Consider the following 18,482-nt stretch of genomic DNA (forward strand, 5'->3'; position numbering starts at 1 on the left):
TGTTTCTGGGCAATGACTGTTCTCAGGAAGATGAGGTACTTAGATTGATCAGCCTGGGTCATACATTCAATGCAACACTGCCAAAGATTTGTGTGAAATGCCCAGCAGGTAAGAGAGCTAACAATTCCTGAAAGGAAAAGATTTCAGTAGTCCAAAAACAAACAAACAAACAAAACCGAACAGATGTCCGTTGCACTTAGAAGGGACTAAGCAAGGTTGACTTCCAAGTTTTTCCATCTAGGTGGATGGTGATGTTGGTAGAAAATGCAGACAGAAATATTCCCATTGTAGTGATCATATCTCACTATACACAAACACAGAATCACTACATTGTACACCTGAAATGAACATGTTACGTGTCAAGTATATCTCAATTTAAAAAAAGAAAGAAAGAAAAGGTAAATGCAAATATAGAAGCAGTTTGAGCTCATAGGCAGAGCTGTTTTTAAAAATGTTGTATTTAAAGGGCCTGGAGGACATTCGAATGAGGTCGTCTCTTAGAAACAAGGAGTCGGTAGCATAGCAGGAAAACGGACACTTAAATTTTTAAATGAAAATTGTTTCGAGTTAGGGTGCATCGGGGTGTGATGTGGGAAACCCACTACAATTTCTAATGGGGAAATTCTTCAGCAGAAGAACTATTTGTTGTCCAAGTTGCCTATTTTATTAGTGTCCATGTTGCCTATTTTATTAGTGTCCACACAATATCAAGCTCCGCAGAAGCCTTCCAGTCAGGACGGGGCTCTCGGTGCCGGACTTTGGCTTGGGGGTCGTGCAGGCGGAGCCTACTGGCCCGGCGAGCGACCCACGGACTACAACTCCCGGCGTGCCCAGCGAGGGGGGCAGGTTCGGAGGTGGGCGGGGCCGGGAACAGCCACCCACGCGGGCAGTCGGGCGGGGAGATCGGGCGGCGCCGAGCTGAGGTGGCGAGACAAGAGCTCCCGGATGTGGAGAAGCTGGGGAGAAGGCGTGGGAGGAAGATGGACTCGGTGGAGAAGGGGGCCGCCACCTCCGTCTCCAACCCGCGGGGGCGACCCTCTCGGGGCCGGCCGCCGAAGCTACAGCGCAACTCCCGCGGCGGCCAGGGCCGAGGGGTGGAGAAGCCCCCGCATATGGCGGCCCTCATCCTGGCCCGGGGCGGCAGCAAGGGCATCCCCCTGAAGAACATTAAGCACCTGGCCGGGGTCCCGCTCATTGGCTGGGTCCTGCGTGCGGCCCTGGACTCGGGGGTCTTCCAGAGGTGCGCATGTGCGAAAGTGGGCGGCGCGGCCTGGGCGGGGGTCGAGAGGGGGAGCCGGGCCTCCGGAGGGGCCAGGGCTCCAGGGGCAGCGGCCCCCGGAAGGGGTGCACAAGATCCAGGGTGCCTGGGCCCCGGCTGCCCGCGGGGGAGGCGGGGCTCCAGTTTCTTCCTTGTTCCGTAACTGCTGGTAGCCATGAACTTGGGACTGTTCCTGCCCCAGCCCTTGAGAATTGACACCCGTAAAAAGGGAGATTTCCTCTTCTCAAAAGTCTGCGCGGCCCAGGTTGACCTCTTAGGGTAAAGGCAAGGAGGCCAGCCCTGTGAAACGTCTGCGATAATAACTCCTTTAGACGGAGGCCACTAGCTTTCCCCTGTTGCTCAGCGTCTCCCACCCACCTGGTGCTGATCGATTAAGGAGGCGTCAGGTTCATGAATGGAGTGGGGTGTCAAGGCTTTTCTCATTCCAGCTCAGCTTGGAGATCCTTTCCTGACCTTTGGAAAATACTCTAAGCCTGTTGTGAGTCAGCACAATCTAGAAAGCTGCCCACATTTGTACCTGGGTGCGAGACAGTGGAAAAGCGTACCGCGGGGCTGTTTGATGAAATGCTTCTAAAAGATTTGATCATACCTTTGGAACCTCGTTTGCCCTAAGGACGGTTTTAATTGTGCATCATTTAAGAGACATGGCTATATGCCATGTTAGTCAGGAGTTATGTCATTCATAAAGGGGAGGAGGCTTTCTGTGCCAAGAATGAATTTACACATGGTAATTTCAACCTAATTGTGCTTGAATTTGTTCCCCGTGAAAAGTAAATTATCTTCACCTTTTGATTTTCGAGTTTTGGTTTTTAAAGAGATGGCTGTCTCTGGAGCATATTAATTACATACATTAATATGTGGATAAATGATTTTCATTTAACCGAACATGTTTACAAGGGAGATACCAAAATAGTATAAGTTTACTAATTTTCTTGATGTTTTTATCCAAAGGAAGTCTTGGGTGGTGCTGAGTGAATAGGAGCCTGCACACAAAGATATTAATAACAGTAATGTAACAGGAAGTGTGCAGAGGAGAGATAGGGAAAGACTTGGGGATTTGGTTCAATTCAGTAAACACTGAGGCTGAGTTTCTGCCATACACATCCAAGGGGATTACAAGATGACTGTGACGTGGTTCTTTCCCTGTGAAACTCACAGACTTTGGGACATTTTTACCTCCTTACAAAAGGTGCACACTGGAAAACAAAAAGGATCGAGAGAAGGTGCATCTAAGTTAGTAGTGATGTAATAAAACCCTATTTCTGTGACATAAACCAGAGATGAAAATCACATTCTTAATAGATTTGAGAACAGAACTCCTTTACAACTCCGATTGCGTATGTCAGGAAACCCTTTTCAAACTGGCTTAACCTTAAAAAAGGTAGGCTGTGTTTGAGATACAAATTCAAGAGCAAAAATGATTCATTCATTCTGCAAATATTTATTGACTACCTACTATGTGACAGGCACTGTTATGTGTACTTAACCAGGAGTTTAGCAGTAGGGTCCATCCATAGACGGAGCTGCCATTATAATAGGGAGAAGATAGTTAATATACTGTATTGTATCAGGTAGTAATTCATATTTTTAAGAAAAAGAAAGTAAGGGGTTGGTGCACTTGATCACCATAATCCTCTATTTCTTGGTTCCTCTAAGGCGCTCCCTTTTATGGTATGGGGGTGGTTTTGCTGAAAACTGCAAAACTTTCTACACATAGCAACTCTATCCAAGCCTCTGTGGTCAACCAAACTCCATCATGGTTTCTAACGGCTTAAAGGCCTTGTTCTTAGGATCATTCCAGCCCCATAAAAGGAGTGCTCAATGCTGCCAGGAGGATTTACCTTCTTTCTGGCAGATAGCCCCTATACACCCTCCTTCAACAGTTAATTTAGGAAGCTTGTAATTATCCATTCATTCGCTTCCCTTTGAGGTCTAATCTACCACTCCAAAGGGGTAGGTTTGAATATAATTGACATGTTCTAAAGCTGTAGTCAGTTTGGAGCAGCCTTCCTGCTTCTCACCTTCTACTTTCTTCAGAAATTCTATTTACCCTGTGAAGGAATTGGAGAAAACTGCAGCTCACCTGATTTGTATTTCAGGCCTGGAGATTACTTTGTCCAAAATCATTTTGACTTAATTGAGTTTCTAGCCTCCTTAGAATCAAAGTTAACAATACTTTCAAGGTTGCTATCTTTGCCCATTAACTTACATAGTTAACAGAAAATATTGCTGAGATATTATTTTCATTTAGTAAAAAGTCATTGTGAGAGCTGAGTTTGTAAGAGCTTGGTTTTCAACAGTGGTTGAATGCTGTGTAAGTAAATCTTAGAGTGAATCGATTTTTTTACATGTTGCCTAATATACTTGTGAAAAATAAACATAAGTGTTTTTCACTTTTAGGGTGTGGATTTATGATTAATGAAAGGCCTGGGCTGTGTTGTCCTTGAAATGGCAGTTTATGATTTGAAGTTTCTGTTATAGGGATCATGGTTGATACTCCTGTTCATCCTGTTAGATGTAGTATGACTTCATTTGAGGTAAAGCCATTGGCATTCCACTTTGACGTTTACTTTATACTTGATTTTAAATTTTATTAAAAAGACCTGTTCATTTGCTCATCCTTTTCTCTTGAGCTTGCTAATGTAATGATGCCCCTTAGCTGAGTGGAAATGATTGACTTCCTTATGATGATGTAATAAATGATGATCATTGTATTTTAAGTGTACATGTAGAATGTTGTTTTCATATTCATAGTGCCATTGCTTTACATAATACATATAAATTAAACGTTTGGACCTTTGAAGGTCTGAAAGCAAAACTTCAGTTTTCCTTCAAACAGAGCTAGTGTGAGGATTAAATGAGACTGTCAACTGTTCCTTTATCACCATTCCTATTATTTTCAATAGCTATTACTTATTAAACATTTATTCTATATTGTGGTTTAGATTGATTTTTCATAACAACCATATTTGGTAATTGCTGTCATTGTCACCTCTGTTTTAGTGAACATTTAGGCTTAGGGACATTTGGCCTCAGGTCATATAACTAGCTTGTGGTAGAGCCAAGACTTGAAGCCCTTCCTTCAGAGTCCATGCTCTTAACCATTTACTGTTTCATTCATTCAGCAAGTATATATTGAGCACCTGTTATATAGCAGGCACTATAAAAATACTTTGTAAAAAGTAAAGCATTATAGAAAGGTCAGTTATTGTTTCCTGGCCATTCTCTATTTCTACTAGTAGGTTGAGAATTTCTCATGTCAATGGATTTTGCATCCCTGGTGTCCAGGGAAGGGCCTAAAACAGACTACGCAGTCAGGAGTCATTTCCATTTCATGAAAGAAGGAATAAATGAATAATGAAAGAAGAAACATAGGCAAACCTCTGTTTTTATTTACCTTTAAGCATTTCCAAAAGATCACTGAATCCTGAAGTGTTGAATGTTTATTGCAGTAAAGATCAGGATATTAAAGTAAATGGCTTCAGTAATTTATTTCGGTTAGTGATTTAACTAGATGTCAAAAGACTGGTCTCTTTTACTGTTTACTTTTTACTTTATTACCATCACCACCCTCCTTTTATCCTCTCTTTAAAAAATTTACTGAGTTTTCATTGGTACTTCAGTTTGTTGTATACCTTTGTGACATTTTCCAGTAAAAAACTTATCCCAAAACTATTTCCTGTTTTGCAGTGGAGGGAAATGAGGGCTTCCGTGTTCTGCCTTTTGCAGAATGACATGAGTAGACATGACACACTTGACCTCTAGCCAGTGGCTCATCTTGTTTATTAGGCTTCCTCTGAAAAAAATTAAGGGGCAGGGTGGGGGTTTATTGACTTTATCTCTAGATTTAAATCTTCCTTCTGCCAATAGTAAAGGGAATTTCTTAAATCTAGAGCTGTTAGGAATTTTTCTTGAGTTTCTTTCTTTTCACTCTTGACAGTTGAGCATAGATGTTTGAAACATGCAGTTTCTCTTTCATTCAGTAGATGTTGAATGAAAGGAGTGAAAGAAATACAGTTGACCCTTGAACGATATGAGGATTGGGGTGCCAACTCCCCTCCTCAGCCAGGGCAGTTAGAAGTCCCAGATCAGCTTTTGATCTCCCAGAACTTAACTACTAGTAGCCTACTGTTGACCAAACCCTTCCTAATATCATAAACACATTTTTTTTGTTTGTTTTTTATTTTAAGTCTATCCTGGTGGCTCAGATGATAAAGAATCTGCCAGCAGTGCAGGAGACTTGGGTTTGATCCCAAGGTTGAGAAGATCCCCTGGAGAAGGGAATGGTTACCCACTCCAGTATTCTTGCCTACAGAATTCCACGGATAGAGGAGCCTGGCAGGCTACAGTTCATGGGGTCGTAAAGAGTCAGACACAACTGAGCATCCAACTTTTTAAATTTATTTTTTTTAATTGAAGGAAAAATTCTTTAACTTCTGTAGTGCTTTACAGTTTTCAAAAGTTTTACACACATGATTTCATGTAATCTGATTTTTTTCTCCCTACCCCTATATTGGCCCTCCCTCTTTCCCTCTCCCCACTGGTAACCACTAGTTCTCTATATCTGAGACACATTATGCTTTATTTAGTTTTATTTATTTTCATTATTTATTGACACATTTTATATATTTATTATATAGTATGTTACAGTAAAGCTAGAGAAAAGAAAGTGTTATCAAGGAAATCATAAGGAAGACAAAATACATTTATAGTACTTGGCTGTATTGATATCATAATTTTACTTTGTTTACAAGATGAATCATCTATCAGTACCTACATCAGTATTGTCTTATGTGATACAAAACACTGTAGATGTTACATATATTACTAACACTGAACATCAAAAATGAAAAGATATTGTGAAAAAGAAATTGATATTTATCTACAGGTATAATGATTTAGGCATTGATAACAAAGAAGCAGCTATATGATTGCTTTGTGGTAGTCTAGGGCTTCCCTGGTGGCTCAGTGGTAAAGAACCCAGCTGCTAATGCTGGAGACTAGGGTTCAGTCCCTGGGTCAAAAAGATCCCTTGGAGAAGAAAATGGCAACCCGCTGTAATATTCTTGCCTGGGAAATCCCATGGACAGAGTTGTCTGGCAGGCTACAGTCCTTGGGGTCACAAAGAGTTGGACAGGACTTAGCAACTAAACAACAATAATGGTGGTCTATATTAATCAGTATGATTGCTTCATGGTAGCCTAACCCACACACACTAATGAATGAATCGTTATAAAAATTTTATGGTATACAGTATTACAGTCATTTTCATAATACAGTGTCAGAAACATTGTTCCATTTTTTAAAAGCCAAAAATGCAACATTATTGAAAGTGAAAGTGAAGTAGTTCAGTCGTGTCCGACTCTTTGTGACCTCAAGCTTCTCCGTCCATGGGATTTTCCAGGCAGAGTACTGGAGTGGGTTGCCATTTCCTTCTCCAGGAGATCTTCCCATCTCAGGGATTGAACCTGGGTCTCCCTCATTGTAGGCAGATGCTGCAACATTATTAGCTTTATATTAAGTATCATTCATCTTATACCTATGTGAGGGTAGACTATTATCTACCTGAAAGTAAAGTAAAGTGAAAGACTCAGTCATGTCTACTCTTTGTGACCCCATGGACTGTAGCCTGCCAGGCTCCTCTGTCCACAGAATTCTCCAGTCAAGCATACTAGAGTGGGTTGCCATTTCCTACTTTAGGGGATCTTCCTGACCCAGGGATCAAACCCAGGTCTCCTGCATTGTGGGCACATTCTTTACTATCTGAGCCACCAGGGAAACCCATTATCTACATACGTTTCATGCATTCATAGCATACCTAACTTTATTTTTTCTGATAGTACTAGGGTGCAGAGTTTGCAATTTAGTTCACACTGTTGCAGATCTCCTTAAATTTTCCCCATACATTTATTGAAAAAAATTCACACAGTTCAAACCTGTGTTGGTTAAGGATCAACTGTATGTGCATATACAAAAGAAGGCATTCAGAAGTCTTTGTGGAATGTCAGTCTAAAAGCATTGTGGCTAGAGTAAAACATTCTATTTCTAGCAATGGAAATTTGTGAAGGTTGAGAAAACTTCAGTAGAGACTACTGTGCATCTCCCAAATAATGTTTTATATTTTACTGTGAGCTATCACCTTACAAAGTTCAAAAGGTCAGCTACGTAAGGTGTGGTTAATAGAGCTGTTACACTAAGCTCTCCAGAGCCAGTCAAGTCATTTTCTCCACGACTTTGATTGTTATTGGTGGGTTCACCCAGTTGATTCTGTGTTCAGATATTTATGTACCCATTTTTAGTTGCCCCCATCCCGCCCAAAAAAGAGTTGGCTTGTCTGACTGTTTTGGGCATATGTCTTTACTAAGCTTGAAACTCAGCCTTGCGATTTGGCTAAGCCACGTCCATTTTTTTTCTCAGCAGGCATATTAACTATATAATGTTTTGGATTTTGATGGGAAAAAAGAAATAGTATCTTCTTTATTTCCTTTAGATTTGAACTTCCAGTGTTACTAGTATTTTTAATAAACCATTATCCTTAAAAATATCCATTTTTTCTAATTTTATAAAATATCTAGGGCTGTGTAAACAATATGTATATAAATGTTATATATAATATAAGTATAAATATTACATCTGGGACCACATTTATATTTCAAGCATTTAAAAGTGTGGTCTCCATAGAAAATTCTTTATTTTTCTCTAAATTTTATATTGCTTTGAATCTGTAACATTATTTTGATGGTACAAAAACTATTCTAACATTATGTAAACTGTATTTTGGGGGTTGCAGAGCTCCTTTTTATCTTTTTTTTTTTTTTAGTGATTTGGCTTTTTTTTTTTTAATATCTGTACAGTGTATGGGTTTCAACAGACCATGATGAAATTGAGAATGTGGCCAAACAGTTTGGTGCACAAGTTCACCGAAGAAGTTCTGAAGCTTCAAAAGACAGTTCTACCTCACTAGATGCCATCATAGAATTTCTTAATTATCACAATGGTATGAATTTGACTAATAGTTTATTCGAAATTTTATGTATTTCCAACTTGTTACTCATTTCACAAGACTTGTTTAACATTTGAATTTAGATCTTAGTATTACTTGCTTGCAAAGAACTTCATTTTGATGTTCTTTTCATTTGTCTTGTCTTTTTAAGAGGTTGACATTGTAGGAAATATTCAAGCTACTTCTCCATGTTTACATCCTACTGATCTTCAAAAAGTTGCAGAAATGATTCGAGAAGAAGGATACGATTCTGTTTTCTCTGTTGTGAGACGGCATCAGTTTCGATGGGGTGAAATTCAGAAAGGAGGTAATCTGTTGTATTGATTTTTATTTTAGCTCATCTTACGGAAAATTAATTTTTCTTATGTAAATATGAGTTAAAAAGAGAGCAGTAAAATAGAACGTGGGATTTTTATCACTATAGTAGATAATAACATTTATAATCAGTTCTAAATTTTGTGATTGTTGAGACAAAACAATGGAAACCAAATTAATTCTCTTTCTTTTTACAAAGGATTATTTTAACCCTCTATTTGTATTTTGAGGCAAATATGCCATTTTTCTAGAGCAGATACTTTTGTGTTGTTCTACATATGAATCACATAGAATGGTGGGAATAGAAGTCTTCCACCAAAAAGTTCCGGAGAACCTCAAGAATGAATCTGTAGAATTGCTTTGCAAAGTTCACAACTTCTTATGCCAAAAGAGTACCGTAACATTTAGTTAGAGCCTTATTTCTCTCCAGACAAACTAGCAAAATATGTCACAAAGAATAGAATTACCAACAAATAGGTAAATGAAACATACATGAAGAAAGGCAGTATGATTTCTGTTCAGTCCTGACATTTGTTGAGGGTAGGAAAACTGGGCCAATTGTCTCTAACCTGTGTTTGATTTAAAGGAGATAGTAAGGAAGATGCAGTAAAAATGGAGAAGATCCACAAAAGAGCTATTAAGATAAGAAGAAAAGTTATAGGCAGAAAATGATTTTCAGTCTCTAAATGTGAATGTCATCAAAATTAATAAAATATATCAATGACTAGTTTATTGATTTCATTCAATAAACAATTGTTGAGTATCTTCTCTGTAGCAAATCATTGTTTTATATATATAATATTTTGAACTTATTCACTAAATATCAAGGGGCTCAGTCGGTGAAGAATCTGCCTGCAATGCAGGAGACCCAGGCTCAATTCCTGGGTCAGGAAGATCCCCTGGAGAAGGAAATGGCAACCTACTCCAGTATTCTTGCCTGGACAATCCCATGGACAGAGGAGCCTGGCAGGCTGCAGTCCATGGGGTCGTAAGAGTCAGACACGACTTAGTGACTACACCACCACTAAATATCAAAAATAAAATACAGGAAGAATTAAAGCTTGGAAAGCACACTTTTGAATAAGTCAAGGAAACTCAATGTTAAACTGAATGTTGAGCTTTATATGATAAAGTTTTATATGATTAAAGTTAAAAAGGGTTGGAAAATACCTATACATATCAACAAATACAAATTTGCAAAAAGTTTAGTGAAAAGGCAAGGGAATTCCAGTATGTACTATAGTATGCTATTAATAAAATGTACATAGGTTTGACTCTGCCAGCCCCCAGGTTGCATTTCTAGGAAAGAAATTATAGAGAAATATGCCAACAATGGAGAGAAAAAATCCACTTAAATACCCTGCAAAACTAGATTATCCATAAAATCAAATACTTTACAACCATTAAGAACAGTACTGTAATATGTACTCTGTGACATAGTCAGATGTCTCTTTGGCAACTAAGGTTGCTTTTATGTCCTCCCAAAGCATTGTATTTGTATGAATCCCTTAAAACCGTAATTATTCAGGATTTCTCCATAAGATACTTTATTTTCCTCTTATTATTATTATTGACAGGCAAAGATAAATCATCAGAATTATTTATCAGAATTATTATCAATATATCATCTGAGAGTTGTTATCAGAGGTTTTGTTCCTTTAAAAAATCTTCTAAATTGTTTATTTAGAAACAGAAATATTCTACATTTTGAGTTTATTTTTGTTTGCTTTTTTAAAAAAATTACTGAATGAACTATCTCAGTGTTCAGAGCACCTGGGACTTATTGTAGCTTTTTGCCTTTAGTTCGTGAAATGACTGAGCCTCTGAATTTGAATCCAGCTAAACGACCTCGTCGACAAGACTGGGATGGAGAATTATATGAAAATGGCTCGTTTTATTTTGCTAAAAGACATTTGATAGAGATGGGTTACTTACAGGTTTGTACTCTCGTTTTGGAAAAAATCTTTTAAACCCTTTTGTGTATGTACTTTGAGTTCTAAGAAAAGCAGTGCGGCACTGTTCATAAAGGAAAGTATCAACCCCTAGAGGAAAAGGAGTAACTGACAAGATTTATCATCTGAGGCATTTATCTGGCACACTTACCCCAAACTGATCTGGGATACATTCAGTGAATATGCGAAGGATTCTGCTACAATTCTAACATTAAGATAAGAAATCAACTGTTGAGTATTCTACTTATGTTGTGGTATTCATATTATTTCATTCAAAACTCTGTTTTTAATCCATGGTTGTATTATTGTCAAGTTGTGGTTGTACAGTTAAATAATCTTTATGGCTTTTAAAGAGACCAAAAAAAAAAAAAATGCAGCAGTATAGTAGAGGCAAAAGAGCAGCAACCTGGGCATCAGGAAAACCAGATTATAGTAATATCTCTATCTGTAACTATTTAACCTTGAATATATCATTTTATCTGTTCTGAATCTTAGTGCTCTCCTTTTACAATAAGTGTTCTTATTTTATAATAAGTGGGTTGGATGCCTCTCTCAGCTTTAGAGCTTACATGGTCATATCATATACTATTTGTTCATTTTAGTTATAGGTATTGTTGATTCAACACCTACTGTTGATCATATGAAATACTACATAGGTTATCTCATATAATGAAATAAAGTGCATGTTCCTAGTTTTGTTTCAGAGGAAGAAATGGCAGCTCTGAAAAATGAAGTCATTGGCTCAGAGCAAAACAAGTTGTAAATGGCATTGTTAGGATTTTAATTCAGATCCTTATGTTACTCAAAAAATAGCATTTTAAAACCCCCAAACTCTACTGTTTATAGTAAAAATTCTAATGTGACTCGTTCTCTAAGGGGAAGAAATTTTCCAGTCTTCTGGTTAGTAGGCAAACCGTAGGCTAGCTGTTCAGTTAAGTTTGAGTATTCAGGAAAATTAGATTTGACATCTATAGGTACAACTCTCCCTATGCTCTTTGCTAAGGGGGACTATAATTTGACCCTTTCCTAAGCGTGGAGAAAAATAGAAGTTCCTCATTGTAACAAGATTTCTAAAGAGACTGACAACTGTGAAAAATGTAAATTTCCAGTGATTGATCTTGACCTGTCAGTGATTACAATCATAAGAAGCGTCTCAACCTTCTTGCCCTATGCATACCCCAGGATCATGACGCTCATTGCTCTGCTTTTGCCCACATGTGATCTGTTCAGTTATTGTTGACTCCTGTCTGTACCTCAGGGGTCAGTTCTGTGCAATAGATAACTACAGTTCCTACTCCTCCCCAGTCTGACCCCTATTGCAAATAGGAACAGAAGTTCCCAAAATACTTATACTGCTACTTTTGGATGATGATGGGAGAGACTTACCAGAACAAAGGGAATACAACTAGGATTCTCAGAAAATTCCTTGTGGTCAGAACCCTGGAGGATATGTATTATTTCTACTCGCATTCAATGTTAAAATAGAATTCTGAAAAATGGGAACTTGCACTGTGTAGGTAGCATTTGAAAAGTGTTAAGAAATATATGAAGCTTTCCCATCCAAAAGAAGTTGCTTGTTGTATGTCTGATATTGTTGGGTTGTTCATTTTTCTTAGTACTGTAGCAGTGAATTCATTGTTCTGTATTTTAATAAATTTGTGGATAAACGTGAATGCGTGTTGACAACAGTCCTCACGGCACTCATAATGTGTTTAGGGTGGGAAGATGGCGTACTACGAGATGAGAGCCGAGCACAGTGTGGACATCGATGTGGACATTGATTGGCCTATTGCAGAACAAAGAGTATTAAGGTGAAAACAAGACCTCACAGCCTTTGCACTAGATCATAAATTATTTTTAGTAGATGCATTTAAATTCACTTTTAGACACTGATTTCTGATCCTCCAAACATCTTAGAATCTTTCGTAATATTTTGCTTATGTGAGGAAGACATATACATAAAATTTGCCTGTAGATAGCTTATTCAGTAGCTTCAGAACCACATAGTTTGGTTGGACCACACTTAAAGTTCTTGCACTATAAGCTGAAGTCTGTGTGTGAAGTAACTTGAAAAGGCAATGTTTGAATAATTGGATGGGAATGAATTATCAAGTTTATTGGTGTTAGCCAGATGAGAGGGAGTGATTAGTTTCACACTTGGATTCAAAGGTCTGTTTTGGTTTCTTTTAGATACGGTTATTTTGGCAAAGAGAAACTGAAGGAGATAAAACTTTTTGTTTGCAATATTGATGGATGTCTCACCAATGGCCACATTTATGTATCAGGAGACCAAAAAGAAATAATATCTTATGATGTAAAAGATGCTATTGGGATAAGTTTATTAAAGAAAAGTGGTATTGAGGTATGTGCCCCCTGAACATAGCAATGTTTTTCAAGATTGTAATATAGGGTCAAGGTACATGTGACTGAAATAAGAGATTTAGATTTTTAATATTATCAGTTAAAGAGTCTCAAATTTAACCTTGACATGCCTAGAAAATTATGCTGTTTTTACTTTTAGGTGAGTATTAGGAATCTGTCAACAAATAGATTTCTTGTTTATTTAATGAATGTGAATATATTATTTTAAATAGGTGCTACCTAATATTTCCCATAGGATCTTGCAACCAGAAAGATTTCATAGAAAATAGGTGTCAGCATTTGGAAGAAAGCAAATGTCAGATGGATTTTTTTAAAAATGTAGCTTATTCTTGTGATCTTTTGGACTGCAAGGAGATCCAACCAGTCCATCCTAAAGGAAATCAGTCCTGAGTATTCATTGGAAGGACTGATGCTGAAGCTGAAACTCCCAATACTTTGGCCACCTGATACGAAGAGCTGACTCATTGGAAAAGACCCTGATGCCAGGAAGGATTGAAGGCAGGAGGAGAAGGGGATGACAGAGGATGAGATGGTTGGATGGCATCAGCGACTCAATGGACATGAGCTTGAGTAAACTCAGGAAGTTGGTGATGGACAGGGAGGCCTGGTGTGCTGCAGTCCATGGGATCATAAAGAGTCAGACACAACTGAGTGACTGCAATGAACTGAACTGATTCTTACAATTGAATATTTTAATTCAAAGTAACAATATTTATTTGTATTTTCAAAAATGAAGTTTAAGATGATTTATTATGGTTCATTAGAGATCTTAAATACGTGTTCCTGAGCAGGTCGAAAGACAAGTTATAGACTTTCCTCTGAATAAAATGAATTATAGGGGAATCTTAGATTGCTAATAGACAATGTATGTTTTATTTTTTACCTGTAAATAGATTACTTTCCACTGTGGAAAACAGTCTTTCACCTTTATTGGACTACTAGAAATAAAATCTGCTGAAACTTCATCATTTTAAAATAAGTCAGTTGATTTTTCTTAACTAGTCCTTCAAAGGACTACTCACTTGTGATTTGTATTATTTAAAAGGTATTATTTTATTGTGAGTGATGTCTGTTTTCTCACTTTGCCCTTTTATTTTTTAGGTGAGGTTAATCTCAGAAAGGGCCTGTTCAAAGCAGACCCTCTCCTCCTTAAAACTGGATTGCAAAATGGAAGTCAATGTGCCAGATAAGCTTGCGGTTGTAGATGAATGGAGAAAAGAAATGGGCCTGTGCTGGAAAGAAGTGGCATATCTTGGTTGGTATCCTTCTTTTCAGCCATAATAATGGAAAGCCATAATTATGGTTTTTTGTATGGTCATGGTGATTTTGTATACTAAATTTGGCTATTATTAAAATTTTACAGCCACCACAAATCACTCTCCTACCTGGTTAGATTCCAAGAATGGGGCATTAGCTCACACATGTGGACCCTTACCTAATAAACACTAAAGAGATACTTTAATATTTATTATCTTTCACTGAAAACAATTCAAATTTCCATATATTTAATAATTAAAAATTTCAGTAGATACATGTAGAACAAATTTAAAATAAACACTCTTAACCAACATTTTATTAGTAGTATTTGGTCTATATTATAGTAATAATTGTATTCAGAAAGGTGAATGTTAGGTCCTGGGGGTTTCTGAAATTTATCCAATCAAAGGAAAGATAAGAGAGGGAGGTAGAGTAAAAGCAAGGCAGGGAGCGGGATATAGTTAGGTCAGTGTGATGATAATTATTTATTAAGCAGCGTACAAATCAGAGCTGTTAAAGGGAGACTTAAGATGTATATCAACAAAATGCAATATGTGGACCTTTTTTGATTTCTGATTCAAATAAATCAACTATAAGAAGACAGTTTTGAGACAGCTGAGGATGTTTGAGTGTGTCCTAGGTTACTAGATGATAGTAAGGAATTACTGTTGATTTTGTTAGTTGGATGATAATGTGTTACTTTCTTAAAAATGTATGTATTATAGGGAGATGGTGAAGTGTTTATGGCTTAAATATGTTGTCTGGGAATTCCTTCTCCCTTTCCTTCAAAAAACTTCGCAGGGAATGGATAAAAATATTGATAAATAAGGCAAAACATTAATAATTATTCCACATAAATTTGGGGTTCTTGCTTATTGGAAATTTTCCTTCATAAAAAAGTTTAAATAATTATAATTTATATGTAGAATTTCTAGTACCTGTAATAGGCATGGCACACAGAGAGGATACTCCATTCTCCTCTAATTGATAAGCATTTATGTTGAATTGCCTAAGAAAAAAACACTAGACCTCAAGTATTTACTATTCATAGAAATACTTTAACTCATTTTGTTCCATCTAATCTGTAGCATTCTTATATGCAGTGTCTGAAGTTGCCAGAACTGTTTATTGACTGCTCTTTGCATTATTTAGAAAGAATATTCCTTATCTCTTTAAATATTCAACCAGTGTTTCTTCGACCTAATAGGAAATGAAGTGTCTGATGAGGAGTGCTTGAAGAAAGTGGGCCTCAGCGGTGTTCCGGCTGACGCCTGTGCCGCTGCCCAGAAGGCTGTTGGATATATTTGCAAAAGCAGTGGAGGCCGTGGTGCCCTCCGAGAGTTTGCAGAGCACATTTTCCTACTCATGGAAAAGGTCATCAACTCATGCCAAAAGTAGAAAGTAGTGTTATGTTGGAAAAGAACATATGCAGCCTTCGTCAGCTGTTTTAACTTTTATTTTTGATTAACTATGATTCCATGCTGTAATGTTAACAGAGTGTGATTTAATTTGTGATCTATCTAATATCTTTTAAAGCACTCAAACTCTCACTCTGAAACCTTCTATGAAATAACTGTGCTCTACTTTTCCTCTTTATGCGGAATCATTTAGAGATTGATTACAGTCTTTCTCAGATTTTTAGTCAGTGCAAGTAAGAACATCATCAAAATTGACTTTGTATCGTACTCTGTAAAGTTGTGCATTTGTGTGCTTTTAATGATGCTGAAACTTTATTTATTTGGGGATAGTTTGTCTGGTAAGACATGCCCTTCTATTAATTAATAAAATTACATTTCACAAACTTGATGAAAACTGCCTTGTTGTTTTAGAAGAGATTTACCAAACATTGCCCCATTTCCTTTAGACACTGACAGGGCAATCGGTGTGAGAAACAAGCCACCAAATAGCAGCTGTGGAGCGCCCTGTTGTCCTCCATGGATACAGACAGCGCATACATACAAACAGAGGTGTCTGGGTAAATTTGTGTATTGTGAAGGTTATATATTGATCTGTAGTAAATCATTTGCAATTACCTCTGAGGTCATGGTGATTTTGTATACTAAATTTGGCTATTATTACAATTTTACAGCCACCACAAATCACTCTCCTACCTGGTTAGATTCCAAGAGTGGGGCGTTAGCTCACACATGTGGACCCTTAACTAATAAACACTAACCATTTCCTGTGGAACATTTTCATCTATTTCCACCATAAAAAGAGTTCAGGTAAAACTCTAGCAAGAAGCAGGCCACTCAGACTGTGCTATATAGGAAGTTGTTTCTCTGTCAGGGCTGAGTGAATCTGTATAGTCCAAAGACTGCCCTTATAGGCCAGACATAGAAAGTGAAGTCGCTCAGTCGTGTCCGACTCTTTGCAACCCCATGGACTGTAGCCTACCAAACTCCTGCCTACATGGGATCCTCCAGACAAGAGTACTAGAGTGGGTTGCCATTTCCTTCTCCAGGGGATCTTCCCAACTCAGGGATCAAACCGGGGTCTCCCACATTCCATGCAGACGCTTTAACCTCTGAGCCACCAGGGAAGCCCCATAGCGCAGACATAAGATAGAAGCAAAAAGGATCCTCTTCTACGTTAATCTCCTTTACATCTTGTCCTGGCTTTACTGCCATCTTTCTTGCTTTCCCACAGCAACTTCTTTTCTCCAGTCCCCTTAAATTTGCACATTCCCAAAGGTTCTTACCCCTATTCTTGTTCTTCCCAAAGACCACATCTCTATTCAAAATTTCAGCTATAGACTCCATGCAGATGACTCCAAAATGTAATGACTCTAAAATCTAATGTCCATTGTGAGTTCTGGTTGCATTTCAAATTCTTCATATTATAGGCCAGACACCTGTACCTTATCTCCCAAAGGTCTTTTTTTATCATTGGGACATATGATGTCCCAAACAAGCCTTCCTCAGTTTCTCCATTTCTAGTCAGACACTAAATCTTGAGCTTGACACTATAGCCCAGTGTCCTTTCAGTTTATCTAATACTATTTGCTAGGTTGATTATATATTTGCTGTTATCCTTTACAAAATGGATATCACAGAATGTGATCACACATGTCCTAGTCCAAATGTACTCTGGACATGTAATATTTCCAGCTTTGGTTCCTTCTAATCCTTATGGGTCCCCTCCACCCCAATCAAGCTATTCTATGTAATTCTCCAACAATACCTCTGTTAGCCTATTCTCAAACCCTACCTTCTAATCACCAAATGAGTTACTCGTTGCTACAGAAACTCCTGCCAAAATATCTCTCATAAATACCATGTGTGAGTATAGATGATACTGGAGTCCTTGCTTCATTTCCATTACCCAAAGCCAAATACGAGGACACCTTCAGTCCTCGTTGTGACTCTTACTTTCCGTGTGCCCAGTGGTAGGGAATCTTAGTCAAGAAGGTATATGTTCAGCACTGACATGTTAAAAAACTTAGAAGTTGCCAACCCCTTCCTTATAAGATGGGCTTCCCTGGTGGCTCAGATGGTAAAGAGTCTGCCTGCAATGCGGGTGACCTCATTCAATCCTTGGGAAGATCTCCTGGAGAAGGAAATGGCTATCCACTCCAGTATTCTTGCCTGGAGAATTCCATGGACAAAGGAGCCTGATGGGCTATAGTCCATGGGGTCGCAAAGAGTCAGACACTGAGCCACTAACACTTTCACTTCTTCATAAGACAAACTGCCCAAACAAAATCAATGCCTTTTCTTAGGCCTCTCAAGAGAACTGAGATAGGACAAACATCCAGAATCTGAAGAGGTATACACCTGATAGTGGTTTGCCTGGAGCAAAAGCGGCTGGATGCCATAAATGAACAGGAACAGTTAACTACTAATTTTGAAAGCTGTTGGAGGTTGTGTGAACCAATGTGAGACAGTAGTCATGGAGATTGTAATCATGATGGGTGGGAGTGTGGGACACACTTTCCCTGCAGAAATCACAGAACGGGCCTGAGGATTCAGGAAGAATCCCCATGTGGCCCTGATAGGAGAATAGCCATTGTGAAACCCTTTCTCCCTAGGAAAGGGCTATTCCAGTAGGAAGGACTTCTGCCCCAGAGAGCAATACTAAATGACAGGAAGAAGGGAACTCTGCTCCACTCCAACTTTTCTGTCTCATCGAAGGAGGGGAAACTCTCCCTTAGTCAACAGGGGAGATAACATCAAGGAAACGTAGTGAATGCTGCAGGCAGAAAGAAAGTAAGAGCAGGAGGAAGAAAGCTATATACCATGTAGGAGAGACAAACACTTGTGAAGGCCAAGAGAGAGAGCCAGTATTCCTGAGA

At 38.3% G+C, this 18,482-nt stretch overlaps 1 protein-coding gene across 1 annotated transcript; it reads left to right on the forward strand.

The window, feature by feature from the left end:
• Positions 1-887: 887 nt before the first annotated feature.
• On the forward strand, positions 888-15,989 carry CMAS (cytidine monophosphate N-acetylneuraminic acid synthetase). Its single transcript, XM_061125122.1, has 8 exons — positions 888-1,240; positions 8,134-8,276; positions 8,434-8,589; positions 10,401-10,534; positions 12,266-12,360; positions 12,740-12,911; positions 14,033-14,186; positions 15,396-15,989. The coding sequence occupies exons 1-8, from the start codon at positions 981-983 to the stop codon at positions 15,584-15,586; spliced, it is 1,305 nt and encodes a 434-aa protein (XP_060981105.1). The 5' UTR covers positions 888-980; the 3' UTR covers positions 15,587-15,989.
• The last annotated feature ends 2,493 nt before the right edge of the window (positions 15,990-18,482 follow it).

This window comes from Dama dama, chromosome 22 (assembly GCF_033118175.1).
Source record: "Dama dama isolate Ldn47 chromosome 22, ASM3311817v1, whole genome shotgun sequence".
In the NCBI taxonomy this organism is placed as follows: domain Eukaryota; kingdom Metazoa; phylum Chordata; class Mammalia; order Artiodactyla; family Cervidae; genus Dama; species Dama dama.